At 36.4% G+C, this 21,611-nt stretch overlaps 2 protein-coding genes and 1 long non-coding RNA gene across 5 annotated transcripts; 1 reads left to right on the top strand and 2 right to left on the bottom strand.

Annotated features, from left to right (window-relative positions):
• Window positions 1–130: 130 nt before the first annotated feature.
• On the bottom strand, window positions 131–2,808 carry LOC129577882 (pyridoxal kinase). Of its 3 annotated transcripts, none has more exons than XM_055465659.1 (8): window positions 2,637–2,778; window positions 1,906–2,024; window positions 1,683–1,833; window positions 1,482–1,581; window positions 1,239–1,385; window positions 888–1,157; window positions 567–761; window positions 131–492 (listed from the first exon to the last, which is right to left on the bottom strand). In XM_055465659.1, exons 2-8 carry the CDS (start codon window positions 1,947–1,949, stop codon window positions 383–385), a joined length of 1,017 nt encoding a protein of 338 aa, XP_055321634.1. In that variant the 5' UTR covers window positions 1,950–2,024; window positions 2,637–2,778; the 3' UTR covers window positions 131–382. The 3 variants fall into 3 exon arrangements, with proteins under 3 accessions (XP_055321634.1, XP_055321636.1, XP_055321635.1); XM_055465661.1 differs by having other exon boundaries at window positions 1,913–2,024; window positions 2,637–2,663; XM_055465660.1 differs by lacking the exon at window positions 1,906–2,024 and having other exon boundaries at window positions 2,637–2,808.
• On the top strand, window positions 2,339–14,973 carry LOC129577883 (uncharacterized). Its single transcript, XR_008689049.1, has 3 exons — window positions 2,339–2,422; window positions 2,467–2,615; window positions 14,130–14,973. It is a non-coding gene; the product is annotated as an uncharacterized LOC129577883 (long non-coding RNA).
• Window positions 14,974–15,041: 68 nt separating this feature from the next.
• Window positions 15,042–17,327, bottom strand: LOC129577881 (basic helix-loop-helix neural transcription factor TAP). The gene has a single exon (XM_055465658.1). It carries the CDS (start codon window positions 16,937–16,939, stop codon window positions 15,818–15,820), a length of 1,122 nt encoding a protein of 373 aa, XP_055321633.1. The 5' UTR covers window positions 16,940–17,327; the 3' UTR covers window positions 15,042–15,817.
• Between the last annotated feature and the right edge of the window lie 4,284 nt (window positions 17,328–21,611).

Genomic DNA, 21,611 nt, shown 5'->3' with positions numbered 1-21,611 from the left:
GAAGAACGATTTTTAAAATTTTTTAAATCAAAATCAGAAAGATGTGTTTTTTTCAAGCGAACCGTTGCTTCTGTTCAATTAGAGAACAAAAAGCCGTTAATTGAGGGAAAAAAATACAAAATGAAAAACGTTGGTTCTAAATTTCTTTTATTTGCATTCACAATAGACATCTAATTTTGAATATTGAATAAATTATTATTGAATAAAAGCGCCATGAGAAGAGAACGGATATGGCTGTGAGAAACGTGTCTCTTCTTTGAACATCCCTTCACACAACGAAAGCGAAAGAAAAAAAACATTGTAATGTGCACACAGTCTTTTTATTGTCAATGATCGATTTTAATGTACAGGTCCGTTTGTTGCTTGCCATCGCTGTCAAAGTTTACTGAACTTTATTTGCTCGAATCGATACTGTTGGGTTTTCGATGTCAGTTTTGCTTTGAATTAATTTCAATTCTCGTTGTTGTGCTGTTGGTTTTTTGCCACCGAGATCTGTCGAGTAAAAAAAACGAAAGCAACCACATGAACAAATGTGTGCAAAGTGTAATATTTCATTGGGATCATACCGCTTGGTAATGCTTTGAGTGTGTTCCTCAACACCGCTTGCAGTGTGGCCACAGTATACTCAAGTGCTTCGGATAGATTCGGTTTTGTGGTGGAATGAGCTAAGAATAGGGCTGCAAATAAGTCACCAACACCAGTGAATACGATATCACTGCCGATGTTTGGAATAAATATGGTATGCCGTGACTTGGCATTGCCTACAATAAAAGTAAATTTAAACAAATTGAATACTATGTTGAATGACCATTGACCATGGAATGATGTTTGTAAATCTTCTCAGATGAATTCTATTTTTCTATCCATTTTTTATGTTCGTTGCTTACCGTTTTTCTGGCTCAAAAATCCAATCAATTCGCTATTTTTCGCGAAATTGGTGGACGATATAACTACGGTTTTAACGCCCTTCTCGTGTAACCATTCGGTGGCTTTCCATGCATCTGCATCCGAATTTATTTTTATCCCCGTCAATAATTCCGCTTCGAATTGATTTGGCGTACAAATGTCGCTCAATGGTAAAATATAATCTTGGTATATTGGAATTAAACTCTCTGGTACGTACAAATGGCCATTATCACCCAACACTGGATCGCACACTACAAAGTGGTAAACAACAACCAAAATTATCACTTGAAAAATAATAGTAAATATTAGAATTTATTGTTTTAATTACGAACCGTATACAAAATTCGGATTAACCTCTCGGATGGCTTTGACGATGGAACCAACTTCGGTTAAAAATGAATCCTTACCAATGTAACCGGTTAACAAATGTGAATAAGTACTGAGCAATCCATTTTGCTGAAGTCCACTGAAAACATCGTCTGTGTTCAAAATAGAAATGTCAACCGGTTTTGAATCAACGTTCATACATAAAAGAATAGGCTTTGTTCAAATTGAAGAGAAAACAATTTACTCACTCAGTTCCTTATCACTTAATACTTGTCCTTTGACATGTTTGTAGCCAGTATGGTTAGAAAAATGCACTGAGTTGATTGCATCAACGTCAAAACCTAAGACCTGTATCCGTTGAAAATAGAATAAACCATAATAAATATCAGTGGTTGAACTACATCCAGCCCATTTGAATTGTGACTAAGAAAAAAGAAAACGATTCAAACCTGAAGTGGAAACGTTGCACTTTTATTGCCGACATATCCATGTACAACATGACTTTGAATAGCTAAAACGCGCCGATTTGGCAATATTGTATGTGAATTGCAATTGCTGCTCATTTTAAACACACCCGCTCGCTGCGAATAGCACTTGATACTGAAACAAAAGAAGCAAATAAACTACCATCAGTTTAGCGGCCTTGAGATATGATGAATCTATGATAAGAACAGTGCACATGATTTTATCCCCGTTGATTTGAAAAATGTCAACATTTTCGTCTATTTTTAACCGATAATAAACATTGACAATCGTATGAACTTCAATTGAATAAACGATGATGCGATTCTCTGTGATGATAAAACCAGATAAAACAAAATTGATAAATTCTTATTACTGATAAATTGATTATTATTGTTTATTTCACCGTCTAATCCCAGACTGAATATTATCATGCAAAGCATATATTATCGTAAATTGACTTTGTCTGGTGACTCTTCAATTGATTGTATCATTTAAATTCCAAATTGTTGACAAACATTGTTGAAGCTAATTGACGAATTTAATGACCATACTAAATGAAGTACTTCAAGCTAATTGACGTATTTAATGACCATACTAAATGGAGTACTTCTTCAGCTTCAACAATGTTTAAATGCCGTCATTTGGAATTAGAATGATACAATCAATTGAAGAGTCACCATACAAGGTCAATTGGCTGTGACAAGATTGTTTTGAGAAACTTATTGTGTGTGTAGTAAGAATTTATCAATTTTTTTTTTATCATCACAGAGAATCGCATCAACGTTTATTCAATTGAAGTTCATACGATTGTCAATGTTTATTGTCGGTTAAAAATGTGTATGAGCAGTGAGCACATATCAGTATCAGTACAAAAGGGCACATTCTCTTCTCTTTTTTTTATCACACAAACAAATTATGTAAGTTAATTTACTACTCACTGGAAGACTGACGTAAATTTTGATAACATAAACTATGGGTGTTACTAGGAAACTCTTCTGCTGATAACAACCAGATCACACCAATCAAACATTAATAACGAATTCTCGTTTATCAGATGTTTCGGTATCACATTTTCATCATTGTGATGTTGAACATTCAAGCATTGAATACACACTATTTTGACAAATGTATTGATTTTCGTGCTTTTCGCTCATCGTGAACACAAAAAGTACGGCTGACAACGTTTGACAAGCATTTCCAACAGATGGCGACACCGAAAACACATGAACTTCCAATTCAATATCGAATCGTTTGTTTCAAACGGATTTCTGATGGGCAATATTCTGTTTGGAATACACATAACAGACATTTTTGAAAAGAAAATCGTGAATTTTACACTAAAATCATTTTTGTCGAATGGGAAAACATTTCCGTTGAATGCTCTTCAATAAATTAGTGTCATCGTTTTACGTCTCTGTTCCAACGGATTAAATACATTGTTTACAATAGACAAGACTGCAATAAAACACCATTCATTGAATACACTATCCGCATTATTTGCGGTCACCAATCGTCGCAGCTTGACATCAGTCGATTTATTCCACACGAACACGTCGATTTAATGTGCATAAAATCACACAATAACACATTCTTATAAAGTGTCGAAATCTCATTTATTTTTCCCGGATGACACAGTCAACGATATACTATGCCATGATTCATAGCCCGATTTTGAAAATATATACTTTATTCTTCTGAATCTTTATTGAATGAAGCTAGTGTAGTTTTTCTCGATGAATGTGAATGGTCGTCTACTTTGCGTACAATAGACGGTAACTCAAAATCAAATTTGATGTAAAGACACATTTTCTAATGGAAAATTTTGTTGGAGGACAAAAACAGCACAAAATATTTAATTTTTCTAAAGTGAAATACGCACTAAATATGCATGAAGAAACGTTTCACTTAAAAAACTGAAAATATTGTGCTGTTTTTGTTCACACTCAAAACATTTTTAATTTAAAATTTTTCTCTTTTTTAAAGATCGAGTCATATCGTCTGGCGCTTATGGTTCTGATATATAAACAAATTTCCATAATTTATTAACTTGTGTATTCACATGAGAATATTTAGACAAAAAAAAAAATTCAACGAATCAAAGGTGAGAAAACCTAACTGAATCGAAATTTGTGGGAAATCTCGAAATGGAAATCCAATTGAGAAACGTAAACAAAACTCGCTGATGTAATAATTCATAGTAAATATAAAAAATGAAAGTCCAATGCCTATTAATTATGTATTATTTCCTGTGTTTAATTATACACATATGGCCAATGGTTAACGATGCATAACGATTTCAATTTGTACTCCAAAAAAAGAAATGAGCGATGTTGACGCTTGTTCAAACATCAAATTGATAAGCATCTAAGGAACATATTCATTTGATCGATATGTGTCGGTTAATCAATTAGCTGCGATTCTGCTCCACAATTAACGTAAATCCGTTTTAGCTTCGTTGAACTGAAACAGTTTTTTTTTAATACAAATCAATAATTTGCGTTATGCGTAATGAAAGTAATTTTACTTCTGTGACACGCGTTGCATTTATGCGTGTTTCCTATTCGAAATGGTCATTTAAATTTTTAAAAATTTCTTCGCTTTAATCGCCTTCCATTTCACCGTGTGGGTAAATCTGTGTCGATTCACTCACAACATCTGCCAAATCGGAGAATTAGCTCTCGCTCTCTCTCTCTCTCGTCAATGGCGTTATTCGATGGCAAACAAATCAAATCATATTTATATCAATATTTATAATAAATATTAGTAAAATGCCACCGCCTTATTCCGGTATTTACCTAATAAACCAATCAAATGAAAATTCAATGAATGCATATGTGAAAGCGCGTTGTACAAACATATAAATTGGGATTTGTACAAGCGTAGCGAATAACTCTCCGTACAAACACACACACATCGAAAATTGGGGTGTTCAATCATTTCCCGAAATTTGTAGAAAATACAGAAAAAAGCAACAGCAAGAATATCGATGGAAAGCAAATGAAAACCCAAAGCAAAATTCGTTCGCTTGCATTTGACAGATTTGTCGTGTGGCTATTTGCGATCATATGAATCAGGCTGAAATGCGAAAATGCATACGGTAAAAGCAAACAAATGAGCCGCTAAATTATTTGTTGAACAACAAGTCAAATACCGAAGTGAAAGTGCAACGTACAAAAATGTGACACTGACAGCGACCAAATTCAATGACGAATTCATGGATTTTCTTCATTTTTATTTATTCATTTGTTAGCCAACGTTTATGCAATCCATTTACACTCGCTAGCATTTGCAGCAGCTTCATTTTCATCCCCCTTTGGACATCAAATAGCAGAAAGATTGTCGTCATCGTCGTCGTCGTCGCACATCATATTTACACATCTCGTTTGAATTCATTTTTCAATTTGTTATTTCGTTTTATTTCCATCAAAGCATAGTGCAGTAGTCAAGCCACTTGGCCTCATGTAATTCGGTCCTTTCTTTCTTTCTCTCTTTCTTCCTCCGTTTGGCATCGAGAACGTTTCGTGAAGCGAACATGAATAGAGGCGATTGATATGCGTAAAATTGTGCGCCACCACCGAATAGTGGCTGTGCGAGAGCGAAAGAGAGGGAAAAACGGAGTCGATAGATCCCTTTTTATTAGCTTTGTATGTCGTTCGGTTTTGTTTCTCTACAGGCACAGTGCGGTACTGGTTCATCATACGCTCTCTGTAGTGCATTCAATTATGATGCGGTGCCGTATGTATGTGTGTCTGTGCCGAATTACAAATTAATACCAAATTTCACGCATTTTAATGTTTACTTTTGCGGTTAAGTACCTAGATAGGCAGCTAACGATTATTTGAATAAAATGCGACCGGTGAGCGACAGAAGGAAAGAAAAAAACTCACACGGTCAAATCCATGCTGTCACAAGTCGAAAGTAAGCCGACAGTAGAAAAAGCGTGGAAAATTTCCACCGATTTTTTTTTCTTCCTTGAAATTTTGAATCATTTCCTCTTGAAATGTCCTGGAACATTTCCAATTCAATAGTACGGAGGTTCAATTCAACGGTTGCTTGAAAAAAGAAAAACACTTCCGATACCTTTTTTTATGCAGATTAGCTGGTTTCTCGCGTTTGTTCCGAAACGGGATTGCACACGAAACGAATTGGATGTAATGAATAATCCTGTGTGAAATGGTTTCATTGCAATTGAAAATTTCGTTTCAAGTTTTGGAGAATGTAAATCGATTAGCCCATGATTGAAGACACGCGCGGGTATTTATATCGGTTTTGTTATTATAACCACCACCGTTGCCTCTACTTGACAGTATTTCACTATTTTGCAACGAATCTTCTCGAACAATTGTTGTTCTCATGCTCAGCGTTGGTTCGGCACGTGCCGGTAACACTTTTGATATCAGCCTTTTTGGTTGACTTCATTGAATCACTTACTTAAGACTAATCATTCCAAATTGCACATTGGACGAGGTGATAAGATAGGTGTTGTTTTTTGTGAAGAAGATTCTGATTGGATACATGTGGTAAATTAATAAAAAGTGAATAAGTGTGTGCACGCGCAATGCAAAGAGATTTATTTAGGACGATGCTTGAAAATGCAACCATTTGGTTTGACGATGATACTATCATCTGCTTCATCGCTCGAAAAGAAAAAAAACTTTAAGCAATCTCATCGCTCTAAAAATGCAGCTGCCACACGAGATGAGTTCACCAAACTCTAAGAACATCCCGAGAAAAAAAACGCAGAGCCAACGAAAGGGAACCAACATTTCAATTAAAATGCAGTTCAAATCTATATTCGATTTGTGATTTTTCCTACCAAATTTTTGAACGCGTACAAAAAATACCCAGCCAATTGATGAATAAATAAATCAGTTTCAACCCTTGCCGAGAGCTATCATAGCACTCATCCATCCATCAGGCCAGTAGCCGTTGGCTATTTGACTAATAAACAAATAATTTGTTTATTTAGTTTTGTTATTCGGTAAATAAATGTCGAATTAAAATTCAAAATGGTTCAGCGGGCAAACTGCCAAAGAGAAAATTGCCGAGGGTTCAAGATACAACAACGATGGAATGAAAAAAACTTTTTGTCAATAAATGATGATGTTTTAATGTTTTTATCCAACAAGTGATGATGCTTTTATGTCGTGTTTTTTTCTTTCTTCTCTGCTTCAATTTATTTTATTTCCAACGCGAACTGAAAAAATTGGTTTATTTGAACGATCGTTACTCATTTACGGTATTCAATTTCAAATTCATCACAAAATACACATTTCGAATGTTTATCTCTCTATTTGTGGTCTTTTTTTTCGATTGAATTTTTCATTCAAATGTATTCTTTTTTCTGGACATCAATTCCCCTGAATAGCGATCAAATTATATTCATTTGTACAGAGCTAATTGAATCGAGTTTGATAAAAAATAATTTCGGTATTTGCCTTCTGGTGGTTAGATGAAGCAACAAAAAAAAAACACGTTCACAAATATGACATGCGGTCCATATTCCAAATAATTGAAAATTGAAACGTATGCATTAAGAAGTGTGTAGTGTGTGTATTTAGGATTGTTTTTTCATTTTGAAAATGTTACTGATGCATTCACTCATGATGAGATCGGTTTTAACCACATGTTTCCTTTCCATGCATTTTTTTCGGTATAAGTTCTGCACTTTTTATCAATTGATTAAAAAAAGGACTGTCGTCGGAGATGCATTATTTTCATAGTGTAATTAAAGACGATACGTTGCATCCAGTAGGTGTTGAGGTTTGCACTCAAAATTAACACATTCAACAAGCCACTTGAAACGTGCATCACGCCAATAAATGAATTATCTTGGCCACAGTACATCCAATTGGATGAGTGTGCACGGGCACGCGTTCACACTTAAATTTACAAACAAAACTAAAGCGTCACGATTTGGTTAGTCGGTGAAGTTAATAATAATGCGTAAAAGTGTGCATTTCGGAAGGAGTTATTTAGGTAATGTTCGTGAATTTTCACATGGCGACGCGTGGCGAACGCGTGTTCGTCCTCAATTATGTAACGGAAATACGGATAAACGTCTTTAAGCCTTTTATAGTGTACAAATATACCGTTATTAAACTGGTAATTTGTTCAAACAATAATTTTGAAATAATAAAGCCGATCTCTTTTCCATTGCGTCGTTGTTCTTGAAATCATATTTTTCCCTGAAATCTCATTGAAAATCCAACAAAGTCCATCTCAAAAAAGAGAAAGAAGCCCGAAGGATTTACTATTTTTTTTGTTCCAATTTGAGAGTTGAAAAGAATTCGTGGTTGAATCAATGGAGAAATGAGTTTGAATGACAGAAGAAAGCGATTCGTTCGTCAAGTCTCGTATTACATTCGCATTTTATCTATTGAAATTAGTTGAAATTCAATTAAATTTGCGGTTGCATTGCGGCCAGATCGAGAGAACGCGATTCGCTTCAAGCGGATTTTCAATTTTGGGTATTCCGAATTGTTTGAAAGTCTTTTTTTTACAAATGTTGATTGAATTGTTTCTTTGATATTTAATACCACCACATCACCATATGTGCGATCGCTCACGAGCGACTGATTTCGAGTTTCGATTCAGCCAACAACACACGGATAAATCATAATAGTAATCGCAGAGAGCAACTAGTGCTGCTTTTCACCCGACGCTCGGTTGTTTGGTGCGTTCGGTTTTTTTTTTCTCTCTCTTCTACAGCATTTAATTTGACCCGATTTCTGGTCTCTGGAGGGAGTTTGTATAAATTCATGTCTGAATATATGACAATGCACAAGATAATGTTACTTATTTTTCTGCTATGCATCTCCTCCGTTTTTGGCTGAATAACAATCGCGGCGGAATATGATGAATACAGTGGAAAAGGGATGAGTTTTGCGTCTCTGTACGCTTTCGCCATCAATCACAATCACTTACAATTGTTCTCATGACTATGCCTGTGCCCCGTTCGTTTTCCACCATTCACACAAATAGACAACAGTTAACTTGTTGTTTCGCTTGAACTGAACCCAAAAACGATACACAACCAACCAACCAACCAACCACACCGCACATCAACTCACTACAGTACTACGCTGCTTTTTTTTGTTTATTGTTATTGCATTTTTGTTTTTGAAAAAAATTTGCGCTTCGCATTATTTATTTGTTTACAAATAAAATTTATTGCCGGTTGGTCGGTCGGTGGGTCGGTTTATTGAAGTGATCAACTTGAAATCAATTGAAGTGCCACTTGAAAATGTGATGCGCTAATTCATAATCGGTTTGATTTTCCGCATAAAATGTATCCATATCTCGTCAAGTGGTTTCAAACTAAAGTGGTTTGCTTGATCTGTTTCAATTTAGTCAAGATCTAAACAAAAACGATTAAAATTTTTGCCCCAAAAACCAAATGCACATGATTTCGAATTATTAATTGCACAGTATGTGCGCTGTGTAATACAGAAGAGCCGGCAATGTATCTCGTGCCCAAATAATTTGAGGTACAAATTTGTTGTAATAAATAATTATATTCGTTTAAATCGAAATGCATTTGCCATAAATTATGATTTTATCAGCTGGTCGAAAAATCGACCAATAAAATGCAATAACAATAAAACATCGTTTGCTAACGAAAAATCGACAAATGATTACCACTCATAGACAGGCAGGATAGACTATTGGTTGCGAACGAGAGAGAAAGAGACTGACGCAATTAAGATTGCTGTTACAATCGATAAGCCACATGAAATGCAGCTTTTCGGCAGAAATGCATTACAAAAATAACGGAAATTTCCCCTAAAAATTACCATATAGTAGTGGTATACCAGTCTCTGTCTCTCTCGACCGATATTCCATAAAAATGATTTTTTTTCCTTTGTCCCGTGAGTGAAAACCGAACAATGGCTAAACATGAATCGGCCTGTGATTTCGTGATGAATGCGCGTAAATTAAGTGCGGGCCGTTTATACCGTAGTCATTTCGTTCACTTCATTACATATCGGGAATGAAAAAAAAAATTAGTGTGCGTAGACTTGAGGAGATTTTGACAGCTAGTATAGCTAGAAGTAGAAAAAAAATGAGAAATAATCGTTAGCAGTATCTCTCGGTTGTCGATTAATTTTCACGCACTTTTTCCTCTGTCTACTGTCTCGGGCAGAGAGTGAGCGAGAGAGAAAAAATTGAAAATAACAGAAAATTGACACGCGAATCCACTTCAGCCTGTTTGACTTTTGAGTGTACCAGGTGTGTTAATTAACGTGCAATCGAATCGTCAAAGTTAGAGAGAATTGTGCACGGTGGCGATCAGAAGGGTATAAGTGTTTTGTCGACTTGTGACGTAATGTCTGACTCAACGGACATAATCACGTTTCCTCTACGTTTTTGTTGTTGTTGTTGTTGTTATTTCTGATTTCAAGCGAAGCATAAAATGCAAACGTTCGGATTTTGACACTTTGGAAATTGATTTAAATAGGTGTTCGAAGCCGGTAATTCTGATTGTCGGCCAGATGTTTCGTTTCGGCTTACTTGGTCATTGCGGATTCGCGAGCTCGACTTCCGCCAAATGTACAGAAAAAAAAACCATCGCATATTTCACCTCTATTTTTCGTGATTTCTCTTCTTTTTTTGTCGTTCTTCAGCCGTTGACGATTTCGACAAAACAACTGAAAAGGGATAAAATATACGGTAGTGTGTTTTGTTAGAATGTGTTATAATCTCTGGGTGCTTAATACACAATGCAACAACAACCAAAGCAGCAGCAAAAACGTTGCATTTTTACCAAATCCATGCGAGAGATTTACTTAACGGTTCAATAGTTTTCAAATACATCAATACTAATTGTCACCCGTTTTCCACATTTTTGGAAACTCATCGATAAAGATTAATTATTGTGAAATGTTTGCTGCTGCAAATGTGCATTAAAACGGCGGCAATGTTCGACCGAAACGTTTGGATGGTGATAACAAATTGCGTTTTAACCGATCGAGGTCAGAGCAATGTACATGGTTGGCCCTCATTTGCTCTCAGTGTTGGAATCGAAAGTGGTGTTTGGTAACGAGTAACAGCTGCCAGGATGATCATTATTATAGTTGAATCTATTCATTATGCGACACAGGCTGATTTTTATTCGTCTCCAATCATGATGCAGTTTCCTGCGCCTTGGGCAATTTTCACTTTAAAACAATCCAAAATCCGAATAAAATGCCCTGGCTTTCTTCCCCGGGTTAACATCTCTCTCTCCCTCACCTACTCTCTCTCTCTCTCTCGCTCTCTCTATTTTTTGCTTCGTAAATACATCAAGTAGCATCATTGAGTTCGTTATTTTTTTTCCTATTCAAACCTTGTTAGCATACTTTTGAAGGATATTTCTCGGTACGTATGTTTCCAGGCGAAATTTAGAAATTCAAGCTGAAAATTTATTCCAATCCCATATTATTCGGATGGTGTACAGTGTACACTAAAGAACATTAAACCGACATAACCAAATTGTTTGCTGCCAAACTTTGTCTCGCTCACGCCAACTGTCACACTGTCTCGTTCGTGTACGAATTGCGTTTAGCGTAAAAGAGACGTTGTTCGCAGTGGACTCAGTTTAGATGTTCTTTATTGAATTGAACAAAGAATAAAACTAAAAAAAATGCAATTTTTTTACTGGTCCTGTTCGTTTGTGTTTTCTCGTCTGCACTTGATCAAGGGGACTGTCGATAATTTTGTGTGTATGCGAGAGCGCGTCTCCCTCGACGAAACTGCCAATGTACTTGGATTAATAATGATTGACGCCTTTGCTTTTTCCACTGTAATCATATACATGTATTTTATTTGGAAAACTAAACCCGTCTCGACTCATAAACATTCGCCGATACACGATTTGAATCTTTGCAACAATTCGTTTTGTCTGTCGCTCTCTATGTGAGTGTTATGCTTAAAAATTGGCTGCATTACCGTTGGATTCATTCGGCCAAATTGAATTCAATGATTGAATTACAATTGGATCTTGGTTCCTCTCCTCGGATTACTCGCATTTAATTTATTTCAATTGTAGGTGCAGACCAAAGTCCATTCAGACTCTTGAAAATACTCGTATCCGTTTATTTCCAATGACGAGCTGTAAGATGAAAGCAATCGTAAATGTGCACCGTGTTTAATGAAGTGATTAATTTGACGAGCATTCGTTTTTGGGAATAGTTCAATTGATTCGTATTTCGGCGAATTTTATATCAAACCAAATTTCGTACTGGTGCGATTAACCGAATCTCTACAAATATTTCAATGACTTTGTTGTCCTTGTCAGTTGGAAAGTCGTAAAATGCATGGAAACGCATTTAATGCGTGAAAAACCGCTCATTACCAATCGAACAACCAGATCGATAATCAAATTCAAATTAAAATTGCATTTCCCCATTGACGACGATAGCGAATCGAATGGCACAATAATCTGATGACCTCGAATCCATTATAAACATTAGCGTATCTTGTTTGGATGATCTTAAAAAGAAGTATTCGTTACACAGTTACCGATGCATCCACCAGTACACTGTTTGTTCAAATTTGAGGGATGGAAAAAGCAAAGCAAAGCAAAAAAAACGAACGAACAAAACGAGCAGTTGAAAAACAAAGCGAGCGACCGGAGAAATAAAAAGCGTCCAAAAATCTATCAGTGTTTTTAAATCTTGACAGTGAGGGCTGTGTTAATAGTTCGACTTTTCATTTGCCGTTATTATGATTATTCATTTTTATACCTTTTCATTGTGATTGTTAACAATACAAATAACAATGTATAGAGATGTGAGATATAAATGGAAATAAATGCACACGGGAGAGCCAGTATTCGGTTGGTGGCGAAGCATGCGTCTGTACCCTGTTTTCAGTTATGCTGTTGCTCGTGGCCGTTGCTGTATGTATCACACAGATCATCCTTCTTTCTCGCGCGCACGCTGCGTCAATGTGAAAATATGCGCGCACTTCATCGCATCTAGAATGGTGTTTTGTTCTCTCTGTTTCTCTCTCGGCTTTTTTTGGGGGTGCTCATTTATAAAATAATAACTTGATTGCAGCCGACTAAACTAGTGAACAAGACCCATATGAAAATCATAATAAAAATCTTTCGCTCTCTCTCTCTCTCTCTCTCAATTGCGCTCGCACAATTCTTGTTTACTGTAAACGCATACACGCATCGACCTATCAACGAGTAGCTGTACTCTCGACTGCATTGCATGCCCGGTACAATATATCACAGGCGCATATGTACGCATTTGATATATGTAGTACACACAGAGCTAGCGCGATCCGACTAGTAAATTTCCGTGCGCATTCAGTGAATGTGTTCGTGTTCGTGTGTGCGTCTGTACTGTGAATGTGCTATATAATGGTTGGCAGGTGACGTGAAATCGTCTTTTGTTTTCGACTCACCCCATGAAAATTGTATAGTATAAACATTAGTCTGTGCTCTTTAGCTCTCACTTCGATTTCGAACAATAAAAGCGATCTAATACGGCAAAACGGGAGAGGGACCAAACTTCAAAATCAAATCACTGGCACAATGAGCATGTACACGAAGCAAAGAGCGAAGAAATGAGAAAATCGAGAGAGTGAATGAGAAAAATAGGAATCGAAATGGATTTAAGGGCTGTGTTCAGTATTTATGTAGTTGGATTTATGCATTCATGAATGGCATATAAAATAGCGATTGTGTGTTGTTTCGCTGATCGCTGGCCGTGTACACTGTACAGCAGGCCGAAATGAGAGAAAATGTGTTTTGCTTTGGCTTTTACTTTGTTTTAGCCCGTTTACGGAGAAACGCGGCACAAATGCGATGAAGATTATCCAAAGCGATTCGATCAAATTCAGAATGAGCACATTGTGCTTGGGTGTCTGTCTTTGTGTCTATCGGGCACAACTGATAATCACTGGCGACATTTTAGCAAGTTTAGGCACGAGTTTTTTTTTCTAGCCCAACAATGGCATCAATGCAGAAATACATTATTTTACTAACTGCATCCGAATTGAACAAGGGCGCATTTTTTATTCGCCCGTTTTTTTCCTGCTTCGGTGCGTTGATTTAATGTGCACCTAACTATCGAATGTAGCGCACGCTCTTTTTCGCCGGAATTTGATCGGGCGCATTCATTTAGCCCGATTTTTTTTCGTGATATTCGAAGCAATCTGCTTTATGGCATCAAAATCTGGAACAAAAAAAACTACATAGTAATAACTATAATAAAAAATATAATCGGCATTCAAGCAAATGCCCCCTGAGGTGTCAACGGTGAATTTATTTTTTTTGTTCGCTGTTGACGTTGATAAAAAGCCGGCGCGTACGTATTTGAATTCAATTCCAGTCATCTGATCTTTTTGTGTATGTGTGTGTGTACGTGCGCGTCTTGTTTCTCCCATTGTTGCATAAATTCTTAATTCCGTTATTTATTGTGTCGTTTATTTTTCAGTATAACGCGCATGCTTTGTACCCGATCGCCCGAAGGTACCTCATTTGAATATCCTCGCAATCCATTTGAACTACTCACCTTTGATGATCGAATGACAGAGAAAAAAAGGCATCTGGATCTACATTTCAAATAAATCACGATTTGTTTCCAGCTCACGATATAGATTTTCATCGGAAAATTCAAAATGAAAAATAATAAAAAGAAAACTGCATTTTAATTTCCATGTAATTGATTGCTTTATTTTCGATTTTCGTTACTGCATCTACTCTTGTCAAATTTATCTTATGACTTTATAACATTGTATATTTGTGCCATTTTGTAAATAGAATCTTCCATTTTTGTTTTTCATTTAATATCATTGAGCATTTTCAATAAGAAAAAAAGTGTTTTTCTTCTGTTTGCAAAGTTTGTAAATATAGGTAAATTTGATCTGCTTAGCTTAAATCTATGAAAAAGGCATTCATTTATTGTAAAAACTATGTGTTGAGCATCTCTTGTCATGGCGATACCTTCTAAACAACGAAATTTTGCTCTGTTCGTCAATTTGTTTAAAAAGTGTCGGCAATCACAAAAACAAACACCTTCAAATATTTTAGAGATTTTTTTCATCTCTTTTGCTCATGAAAAATTTGAACGCATGTGTTTTCGGTGTGTCAGGCTGATGAAATTGTGTCGCTGCATTTTACTTTCTTTTTCATTTTGTATCACACAAAATGCAATCGCAAAATTTCCCAATTTTTCTTCGTCACACAGATTCCTATTGAGAATTACTTATACTTTAGCTTTTTTTTATTGGTCAATTTCAATTGTCAAATTCGTTTCGTGTATACATATTTCATTGTAATGGGACTAAATTCGCTGTTTTTTTCTTCTTCAAACGCAAGAGAGAAAAAAAAACCGTTCTGGAATTTAAAAAAATTCGAATGGAGCGAATGAGAAGATATTCAAAGGAAACTATTGAACCGAAGAGAAAGAAAAATTGAAAATGAAAACGATACCCGTAGAAAATGATGTGAGATTCATTCACAGAACAAAAAATCGAAAAATTAAAGCATTACAAATCGAACCATTACAATAAATATTGCCTTTGAATATTCGAAAGAGAAAAAACTAGCCATAAACTTTACATAGAAGAATTCTGTTTTTGGTAATTTCATTTGTTCAACTGTTGCAATGTGTGACTAGAGCCGTCCTAAATTTTGGATCAATTGGTCTTCGCTTTCTTTAGAGACAGAAATTCGTTTTCTCTTCAAGAAAACATTTCTGTGCGTATTTAAGAATGGTGTTCCCATTTGCATTCATATTTCGCCGAATTTTTCCGGTTCTTTTGTACTTTTTTATTTTCCAAAATGATGAAAATGAAAACAAAAATGCAAATAAGAAAACATTCAAACGGTGAAAATGCTAATAGCTAAAACAAAGTTTGAATGGATTCGGTGCAGAGTGTTTAAGTTGCGTCAGAAGAGTCGAACATTCCAATTGTGAATGTCGTCAAAGTGAAACACTCTTAACCAATGCATTCAATTGTGAAGAGAAAAAAAAACCCTCAAACAAAAGAGTTTCTTCAGTCAAAATGTTAGCGACAAACCTTTTCTCCGTTTTCTCATCGATCCAATTGGAGTATTTTTGTGTCGGGTTCTTTCAACATGATGACAGTGCTATAGAATTAATAAACTATACTTAATTCGCTATAAAGTCTGATATTGTGCGAATGTGTTCGTCATTTGCTCGGTATAATCCTTCCATGGTGGTGTGTGCGTATAAAAGCTGCTGTTTTGATGGATGCTGCCGTTTGGTATTCGATGCTGTGGTGGCAACCGACGACTTTGAATATTTATCATTCCGATTTGATGCTGGTGATTATTGTTGTTGTTGTTGTTATTATTGAAATTATCGCAGGTTGGTCCAAAGTTCGATGGCTGTTGTGGATTGACCGATGTCGGTTGATAGTTTGGACCCTGATTTATGGCCGTTTCAAATGCACCGCGGAAGATTTCGTAATTTTGCTTGGAAAACGACGGGTCATTTGTATAGTTGGCTGGCTGTTGTTGCTGCTGCTGGATTGTGTGATACTGTTGCATGCTGCTATAGAAGTCACACGATGAGAATCCATTCATTTGACACGTGTTCGGATGCACAAACATTGCGTCAAACAGTTCTTTGGTAAACGGTTCGCCGCTGAGCGTGATGCTTTGCAATTTCTCCAAATCCAAATTGATTTCTTGGTCATTTTGTAGCACTTGTTCCATTGCAAAAATGTAGTTGTGCGCAAATCGTAGCGTTTCAATTTTCGTCAGTTTTGTGTCTTCGGGGAAAGTCGGAAGAGCGCAGCGCAGTTTCTCCAGAGCTTCATTTAGCGTATGCATTCGGTTGCGTTCGCGATCATTTGCTTTGATGCGACGGGTTCGTTTGATGCGCATCACTTGTGATGGACTTCGCGATCGGGTCATTCGATTTTTTCCGACCGCATATTTTCGCTTCGGCCGAATGATGCCATTGTTATGGTTTGCATTGTTTTTACTACTGTTATTGTTGCTATTGGCTTGATTGTTCTTCGCTTTGAGCGGTGTTGATGTTTGCATCCCCAGATTTGGTGTGAATTCATCCAAAGCGGTATGTGTAATCAGTGGATTCAAAACGGCAGGCATGTGATCGCTTTCAGAATTGCCAGTGATGTTGAGCTGATTGTAGCTCAGATTGTGTGCACTTATTCCGGAAATACTCTCATAGCTCTTCTCGAATCCACTATCCGTTGATGAGCACTCAAAATCGTCCAAAGACGAGGAAAATCCGCTGTAACACGATGACATTTTCACAATTTTTTCTGTTTTTACACGGTTTCCTTTTCTTTTTCACTTTTATCTCCTTGTTTCGTCAAGCACGTTGTTGAATTTCGTCGAAAGCACAGTTTTAAAAAGGCGAGAAACAAAATGTTCACAATTTTAACGGCAACACAAACACTAAAATCAATGTCATTTCTTTCAAAAGTTCAAGCACAAAACTAAGAAAAATTGCCGATCAAAGAGCAAAACATGCTTTGAAATCGACATTGTTCACTACGTTAAAATGGTTCGTTTTCGTTGATCGTCCCGATTCCGAAGGATGAATGTTGAGTGAGCGAGCGTACGTATGTGTGTTTGTTTGACTGTGAATCGTTAGTCGATTCCGTGGGACAGCCTATCTATTCTGGGAGGGTTGTTTCACACAGCGAATCTCTAGCACGACTAAACTCATACCGGTTCAACGTCATCATATTTATACATCGGGCTGAGTATGAACACATAAATAGTGCCGCAAGGATCAACTAGTTCGATATGTGTGTGTGCATAAGTGGTGAGAGGGATGTTGAGCGAACGGACGAACGAAAGAGTGAGCAAGCGAACGAACTGAACGGGCGAATGAAACGAGTGAGCGAGCGATGGTGGTGGTGTATGTAAATATATCAATAACATTAAAAATGAAACGCACACAGCACACACAAAATACGTATTTTATTTTATTCTTCGTCTATTTGTTGGCTTTGCCTCAGCGAGAACGCATTTTCGTAGCTCGTGCATTATTTAAGCAACTAATGAAAGGGATGTTACTGGTCGTGTTGAAAAGTGTTCGCGTACACTTTTTTGGCCAATCGATGTTGAGTGCGCGTGCCATGGCTACATGTTTACATGCTATATTTTCCGTTTGTCGTCGTCATCATTGCGGTGGTTGTTGCTGTTGTCCCCACACTGCCGTCGCTCCGGTGGGAGGAGGATAAACGAAAATTATGTAAATTTATACAAAATTTAAATGAAATGTTAATAATTGTAATTGGATTCACAAGAGCCCGTTGAGATATAGTAATGTGGTCACCGGTCCATGTATTTAGGATGTGTTAAATTGATGTGTAGTTTAAAGGCGCGCGATTTGCATTTTTTTTTCCTTTCTCTATCCGCTCGTGAAATATTCGATCGGTATTGGTAACACATCGGTCAATAAGTCCCGAGCCTAACCACCAAGTGGCAACACTAATGTCAAACCCATATCATTTTCGAAAACTACAACCTTTTTTAGGAATCCAGTCAAAATTTGAGCCAAATCCGACCATCAGTTTGCTAGTTACAGCTATACGAGAGAAAGACTCCCGAAAATGCTTCAATTTTGCCGTTAAAACGGTATAACTTTCTTCTGATGCATTGTATTCAAGTATATTCATGTGGAGAGTTCAGAGAATGACCAGACCTAAAAAATACAATGGTTAGTGAAGCAGTTTGAAACCAATTTCGTTCAATTATATCACCATATAAACAGTTCTTTGACCTGGATGAAACTCGCATTTGAACAACATAGTTTTCTTCGCCAAATTTGCTATGTTTTATCAAGATTTGACATTCGGATAGGTCTAAAATGATGCATAAGTGACTTTTCATGTTGTTTTATATCTTTCCCACTGGTTCGCGAATATTTTTCTATACCTAAATCCACTAATAATGCCCGAACTCATATTTTGCGACCTTGGTCGCTACAAACCGTTTTTGGCGATTTCTACCCGCAATTTATAGATCGAATCTATTCAAATGAACTCAAAATACATTAATTCTAATATATAAAGGCAAAACCCTATTCAAATTTTACTTATACAGCTCCAAACGGGCTTCGAATCCCCAAAAAACTGTTCTATCTACTCCATATCCAAAAACGCGGCAAGGCTTTTTCGATTGAGTATTTCATATGCATATATCCATGCAAAGTTGTAACTATAGCTTGAGTTAGTTGCCCTATGGCCTTAGCAAATCTATGAACTATCACATTTGAGAATTCCGATATCACTTAACGGATTTTGGCAATGATTTCTTCCAAAACCACATATTTTGAACAATTTGGAGGCTTATCGACAAAATCGCTCTTATGGCTATGCATAAATTCAATTCTTCCATATCTAATGATTGATTTCGAAAGCCTAAGGATGCCATAAACTAATCATAGTATGGGTTTGGTACTCCTGCTCGTTTTTCTTCTGGAATACATGTGTCAAATCGAGAGGAGAAATGCAGTTTTTCCATGATTTTGGAAAATTGGAAAATTGCTTCATTTAAAGTGCTGTAATTAGCGAACTGATGGTCGGATTTGGCTCAAATTTTGACTGGATTCCTAAAAAAGGTTGTAGTTTTTGAAAATGATATGGGTTTGACATTAGTGTTGCCACTTGGTGGTTAGGCTCGGGACTTATTGACCGATGTGTTATTAGCGATCAGAATGTGATGGTGTCGGGAATTCGGGTCAATAGGTTAATCTGCTTAGAGAGTTGCATTTTGGTTGCCTAATGAAGCAATTTCGAGAAAAGTAACCGACCGATTGCAAACCGACTTATAAATTATTTTGCTTGAATGTCAGAAAGCTATTCGTGGTTCTTTGATTTCGTGGCCGATATCGCCGCCACTGATCCAATATTTGACCATATGCTCTGCAACAATAAAAACCAAATAACAGAAATACATTCGTTTTCTATTTGAACGATATGTGATTAAAATGGCTCAACGTTGACACGGCTATACATCGGAAAAATCCAAAGCAAATACTGTACGAAAGTAGCTCACGCACATTAACACGCCAGTTAGATAAACAGATAAAAATAAAAATTGTGAACTACTGCTCATGAAAAGTAATCGTTCTAACCAAACAAAAGAAAAAAACGCATAGCGGACAAATGTGCAGCGAGCGAGGAAAAAAACATAACAATAATATGAAGTGTGAAATCAATTTTATTGCGATTTTCTGCACCTTAATATCGATTCGCATAAATTCGTCAAAAAAACCATAACTGTAACCCTTTTTTTCTGGCATTGAACCGAGATCAGTGAACGGCTTTAGCCGATGATATTCATTGCGGCAGAATAAATAAAAATCAACAACCCGAAAGTGCAGAAGGGTATTAAAGCGTCAAAAGGCGAGAATTTGGCGTAAAAATTGCCGAAATCTTCGGAAATCATTGCCATTCCGTTCCGTTGGCATTTAATATTTCGCTCATTTTTATTGATTTGCTGCAGCGCGGCAAAGATTGCCAAATGAAATAAATGAAGCACGAAAAGGTCGAATTAATCGGGTCGAGTTAAAAAGAGTTTGGAATTTATGAGTTTTGCGATTTTTGTGCATCTCGTGTTTGTTTTGCTATTCATTGAATTCAGCAGATGGTATTTGCACGGATCATTAGATGGAAAATTGAAGAGTTACGCAGTCAACAGAAAAATTCACGCAAACTTTTAACTCGTCGTTCTCTTTCTTCTTCTTCTTCTTCCGTTAAACATTTCGAATGCTAATTTTCAATCAAGTATTTTAAATGCGAAAATTTAAATTTCCATTGTTCTCTCTTGGCTTTTAAACGATTTTAATGGTGAAAAATATGATTCGGATTTCGTATTTAAATAGCATTTACCACCTCAATGCACTGCGCATCATTGTTTACAAAGCAAGTATTTTAAAAATCCATTGGATATTTAACATTCATTGAGTTGTGACACATCTTTCCAGCTGCAATTCGAATCGATCATATGCATTTTCTCCTTTCTCTATTCACATCAAAAACACTTCTTTGAACTAGAGGCCGTCGTGTAGTTTGCGCTCAGTACGGTGCGTTGCACCCCATTTCGATGCGAATAGGAGAAAAAAGTGCTTCATTGTTATTGCCAAATGATTTATTGTAATAGCGAAAAAAGTCATTTCATAACTTGCATAATTTATTCCCGTTTTACGAGCAACGACTTTTAGCAAACAAAAACTAGCATTTTATCATGCCCTTTAAGTCGTTTAATGCATCGAATTCATGATGAAATGAGAGTTGAATTCAACACTGTTTTTCGTCATCTTTTGCCTCTCTAAAGTAAAGACTACACATTTCATAAATTTAAATTAAATTGTAAGAAAAAAAAAACAATTGAAACTAAATGAAGCAAAAAAAAACTGTTCGCTTCAATTAAAACAGTTGCTATAAACCGTTAATCTACCTGTTGTGTTTGCACAAGATAAAAATTCGGCTAATCCAGCGCTCGAGCTCTGTTTATTCTGTAATCGCTTATAATCGTGTCTAATAAATGTCATGCGAGACGATGACGATCGAATGCAATGTACGTCGCACAGAGCAGTATTTAAATAAGATTTAAAATTCATTTGAAACTTTTTTTTCGTTGTTTATTTTGATGTTTATATGGAGTTGAGTGTGAGCCACTGATTCATGTCATGTAAATCCATTGCATCAATGAATGTATTTGTATTTTGAACCGACGAGAGGTTGTTTCAATCTAAAGCACTGAATCCCAGCGAATGAAAGATAGAGACAGAGAGAACAAAAAAAACATTGTTACAAATGAAATGCGTTAAAACACGCTTTGCTTAATCCAATGTTTAGGTCATGTAGCATTTAACGAGCTTCTCTCGTACGCACTGAACGACAAAAAAAAACAACAACAACTGAAACAGTCACCATACATGCCGAAATGTAGCATTTTTCAA

This window comes from Sitodiplosis mosellana, unplaced genomic scaffold, assembly GCF_009176505.1.
Source record: "Sitodiplosis mosellana isolate CC-2019 unplaced genomic scaffold, AAFC_SMos_1.0 Smas_scaffold_6226, whole genome shotgun sequence".
Classification (NCBI taxonomy): domain Eukaryota; kingdom Metazoa; phylum Arthropoda; class Insecta; order Diptera; family Cecidomyiidae; genus Sitodiplosis; species Sitodiplosis mosellana.
The sequence above is the reverse complement of the archived record's forward strand: the minus strand, read 5'-3'. Positions and strand labels throughout refer to the sequence as shown.

Excerpts from the sequence above, each read along its gene's own strand:
- LOC129577882 (XM_055465659.1), bottom strand. The coding sequence starts at position 1,949 with ATGTTGACATTTTTCAAATCAACGGGGATAAAATCATGTGCACT. Across the intron at positions 1,158-1,238 it reads TAATCCGAATTTTGTATACG|TGTGCGATCCAGTGTTGGGT; the intron begins GTTCGTAATTAA and ends ACCACTTTGTAG. Across the intron at positions 493-566 it reads ACTCAAAGCATTACCAAGCG|ATCTCGGTGGCAAAAAACCA; the intron begins GTATGATCCCAA and ends TTTACTCGACAG.
- LOC129577881 (XM_055465658.1), bottom strand. The coding sequence starts at position 16,939 with ATGTCATCGTGTTACAGCGGATTTTCCTCGTCTTTGGACGATTTTGAG.